This window comes from Pediculus humanus, genomic scaffold (genome assembly GCF_000006295.1).
Source record: "Pediculus humanus corporis 1103172108260 genomic scaffold, whole genome shotgun sequence".
NCBI lineage: Eukaryota > Metazoa > Arthropoda > Insecta > Psocodea > Pediculidae > Pediculus > Pediculus humanus.
In genome coordinates, this window is record NW_002987829.1 from 13,320 (window position 1) to 17,573 (window position 4,254).

General features: G+C 29.1%; 1 protein-coding gene across 1 annotated transcript in view; it reads left to right on the forward strand.

Moving 5' to 3' along the window:
- Positions 1-357: 357 nt before the first annotated feature.
- Phum_PHUM490500 (Regucalcin, putative) overlaps positions 358-4,254 on the forward strand; it is a gene marked incomplete at both ends in the record, with an annotated part of 9,189 nt that continues 5,292 nt past the window's right edge. Inside the window, 2 exons of the mRNA XM_002430515.1 lie at positions 358-565; positions 2,896-3,324. Coding sequence (XP_002430560.1) covers positions 358-565; positions 2,896-3,324 — 637 coding nt within the window. The remainder of the gene's footprint in view (positions 566-2,895; positions 3,325-4,254) is intronic.

Here is a 4,254-nt window from a genome sequence, read left to right on the forward strand (position 1 = left end):
TCACTAGCACTTAAGATTAGATAAGAAAAGCGAAGCTTCCAGAAATGCTGACTATGTGTCTATGATATGAATAGAGTCGCTATCTCCAGACATGCTGACTTTGCGTCTACTATGTGAATGGAGTCACTATTCTTATTCATTTATCAAAAAGTATATCACATTTGATGTGGGTTCATAACAATATATATATATATATATATATATATATATATATATATATAAAGTTGAAAATATAATTAAATCATATTAATATTCGAGTTTTTTTTATGTAAGGCAGTCGTTGAAAGTTGATCGAAATCTATTGCCACGTTTTTTTTTTAATTCCCCGGTTTTATTATTATTAATTGTGTTAACGAAATGAAAATAATGTTACGCGTTTTTTTATTTGTATTTTTATCGAAAATTTCTTCAGGTTTCGAAGTGAAATCCTGGACCGAATCAAGGATTTTAGGAGAAGGACCACATTGGGATGACAAAAGTCAAAATTTATATTTCGTTGATGATTTTGGGTCGTCCATCCATAGATACGATCCGAAAGAAGAAAAAGAATATTATTGTAAAGTCCGTAAGTTATTCCATTATTATTATTATCATTATCATTATTATTATTATTAATTTCGCGCCATTTGCAATAAACGAAAGGGATAAAAATCCGTTCGCCATTTGTATTTTCTCTTAATCCACGAAATTTTAAATATTAATTCGAAACGAAAACTTTTTTTTCCAACCCCCAACCTTTTCCCTTTCCCAACCCCCAACCCCAACCCCCCCCCCCCGGTAAAAAAAAAACAAAATAGAAGTTTTCAAACTTTTTAATTATTTAAACTACTTAAAAATCGATCGATTATTTAAATATTTTAATAAATTAATATAAACAAAAGAATAAAGCAGAAGAAAAAGCAGAAGAAGAAGCAGAAGGAAAAGCAGAAGAAGCAGAAGAAAAAGCAGAAGAAAATAAATCAATCGATAATCTTAATATAGTGTGTTTTATCCTAAAAATTTGTAAAACGTCGACAAAAATTTTTTTTGCGTACCACGTGACCGGTTTTTTTATTATTTATATTATTTCGTAAAAAAATATTTACGCAAAATCTGACGAAAAAAAAAAAAAAATTGTTTGCACATTTCGAAAAAAAAAATTACATAAAAAAAAATTAAATTAAAATTAAATGTTGTTGTTGCATCGACGCCATTTTTAATTTCAAAACGAAAAACCTGTTTCCGTTAAGCATGAGATAAAAACGTTAATCTAACGATTTTTTTTTTTTTTTAATTAAATAAATTAATTAAATGACGATTTGCAATAACAACAACAACAACAAATTTCAACATATTAAAAATAGTTATAATAATAATAATCGTAACTGACCTAATATCAATCAATCAATCAATCAATCAATAATAATAATAATAATAATAAGATTTTATCTTTTCTTTTTATTTTTTCAAATAAGTGGTAATAGATAAGAGATATCGAAATTCCATAACGGGTAAACTGGTTCGTCGTTACGTAATTAAAATTCATGTAATCGATATTTTATTATTATTATTATTATTATTATCATTCGATACTATGTTTAACTTACGAAAAATTAAATAATATATATTATTTAAACTCCCCTCCCTACCTCCCCTATCCCCCTATCCTCCCTAAACTGTCGAAAAAAAAAAAAAAAAAAAAAAAAAGTTTTTCGTCGTTGACCCAATGATCCATATTTAATTATTATTATTATTACGATTTTTATTATTATCATCATCATTATTATTATTATTATTATTATTATTATTATTATTATTATTATTATTATTATTATTATTATTATTTTCTATGCAAAAAAAGAACAAATAAATTGATAATAACAAATTGAACACGCGATAAATAAACTTGTAAAATTTTTCTTTTTTTTAAAAATGAAATAAATCAGCCTCGGGGGGGTGTGTGATTATCGAGGGGAGGAAGGGGGAAAAGGTGGGGGGCAGGTAGGTGATTAACCTGACTTTATCATCGGTTAAACATGCAAAGAAACTTGAATTTATAAATATTTGTGATAAAGTATGAGGAAAAAATAAAAAAATTTTCATTTCATCATCCCACGCAAAAAAATTACAAACATAACAAACATTATTGCGGTTGTTGTTGTTGTTTGTAAATAAGTAATAAAAAAAAAATTGTAAACGAGTAAATTTCGACATTTACGTTATGTTTTCCTCACTACCCGTTCTACAACAACAACGATAATAATAATAATATTAATGGTAAAATTGATACGAAAAAAGCTCTCGACCTTCGTTTTGCCATCAGACTTGTTTATAATAATTAATCGATTTCTAAGAAATCACACGAGGTACTCGGTACCCGGGTATCTCTTTAAAAAAAAAAAAAAAAACAAATCAAATATTTCATAAGGTTCGTTAACAAGTTTAAAAATTAAGTAATGATAATAATGACATTAGCGCGAAGGTTTTTCTTCTCAAATGGGGGTTTTTACGTAGGAATCGCGAATTCAAAAAAAAAAAATCCAGTTTTATAAAATATGTGGAATTTTTTTCTTCCGACAACTTTCTTATTATAGAAAGCAGTGAAACAAGTAGTAATCAATTACTTAAAAAAAAAAAAAATTTTTTTTTTTCCGTTTTCCATGTTTTCAATCGAAAGTGAAAATTTTTTTTTTTTCGTTTTCGATTTAGTAAATTGCAAAATACTTTCCTCCACCCTCTCCTCCCCTTCCCCCTCCCCCTCTCTCTCTCTCTAAATTTTTTCTTTTCATTATATCATTTTTTTGTTAAAAAAAAAAACTCATGATAACAAATGCCGTAAGGGATAGAACATGAAAGTCGTTAAGTAATTTTATAATTTTTTTTTTTAATAAAAACTATTCGAATGTTTTTTTACAGACGAATCAGCTCCCGTGTCAATCGTAATACCCATTAAGGACAAACCAAACGAATTTGCAGTTACGATCGGTAAAAACTTAACAATTGTCACGTGGGATGGAACGTCAAAGACACCGGAAAGTGTTAAAACCGTAGTGGCATTAGATGAGGGTCCGGGTAAAGAAGAAAATCAATTTAACGATGGTAAAGTTGATGGTAAGGGAAGATTATGGGTTGGAACAATGGGTCCTGTTAAGAATGATGATTTCACACCAACAGCTGGTTCACTTTATAGCATAGAAATGGGTAAAGAACCAGTGAAACATTTTGACAACGTCAGCATATCAAACGGTTTGATTTGGAACCAAAATTATGATAAAATGTTTTACATTGACAGCCCAACAAGAAAAATCGACGTTTTTGATTTCGATTTAGAAAATGGCGCACTGAGTAAGTTCAATATATATACATAATTATTTTAAGGTATATTAAGGTATATTTCGGTCAAGGTTAAGGATTAACACGACTGTCGATCAAAATATAAAGGGTTCAAATACCCGTTAGTTGGTAGTTAAGCAATCCTCATTGCAAATATATATATATTGTTATGATCCCGTACTCAATATTCACATTTTCAAATTTTTATAAACAAAAGACTGGCGACGAACTCGAATTGTTCTTCTTTAGAAGCGAAGCTTCTAAAGACTATTTCTTTTGTTTTAGTTGCAAGTGTTTGCTAGTTCCCATTGTTGCTCGTTCGAAACAGTTGACTGTCGAAAGACCAAAGTAATATAGGCAAGCTACACAGCTTGGCGTTGGTTCATTTGATTTTTAGTCTAGCTGTAATAAGTTCTTGTTTATTAATATTAGTTTTGTGATAGTTTTAAGTGCTTGTTCATTACTTACAAAAATAAAGAACGAACCGAATATAACATATTAAAATTTTGGCGCAGTCGATGAAGGATCATTCTGAACGACAAGAAACCGGAGAATTCTTAAGTAATTCGTTTCATGTTGGTGGGTTTTAACTCTTTATCAGAATTTCTTTATATTGTAAGTAGTAGTAATAGGTAACTCATTTTGTGAACAATGCCTAAACTTGATCAACCTGTTTTCAACCCATCCCAAATACCCCTTGATTTCTTGTGTAGTCTAATTCCTAATTTCTTTTCCGGAGAAAGGAACCAACTTAATGCATTTATCTCTGATTGTGATAGTGCTATCGAATTGTCCTCTGAAGAGAATAAGTACCCACTCTTTAGATTCATTTACTCCAGAATCACTGGTAAGGCCAGGGATCGAATTTCTTTGTACGATTTTGATAATTGGGATGATGTAAAAACAAAACTAATAGAATTATACCAAGACAAGAAACCCCAT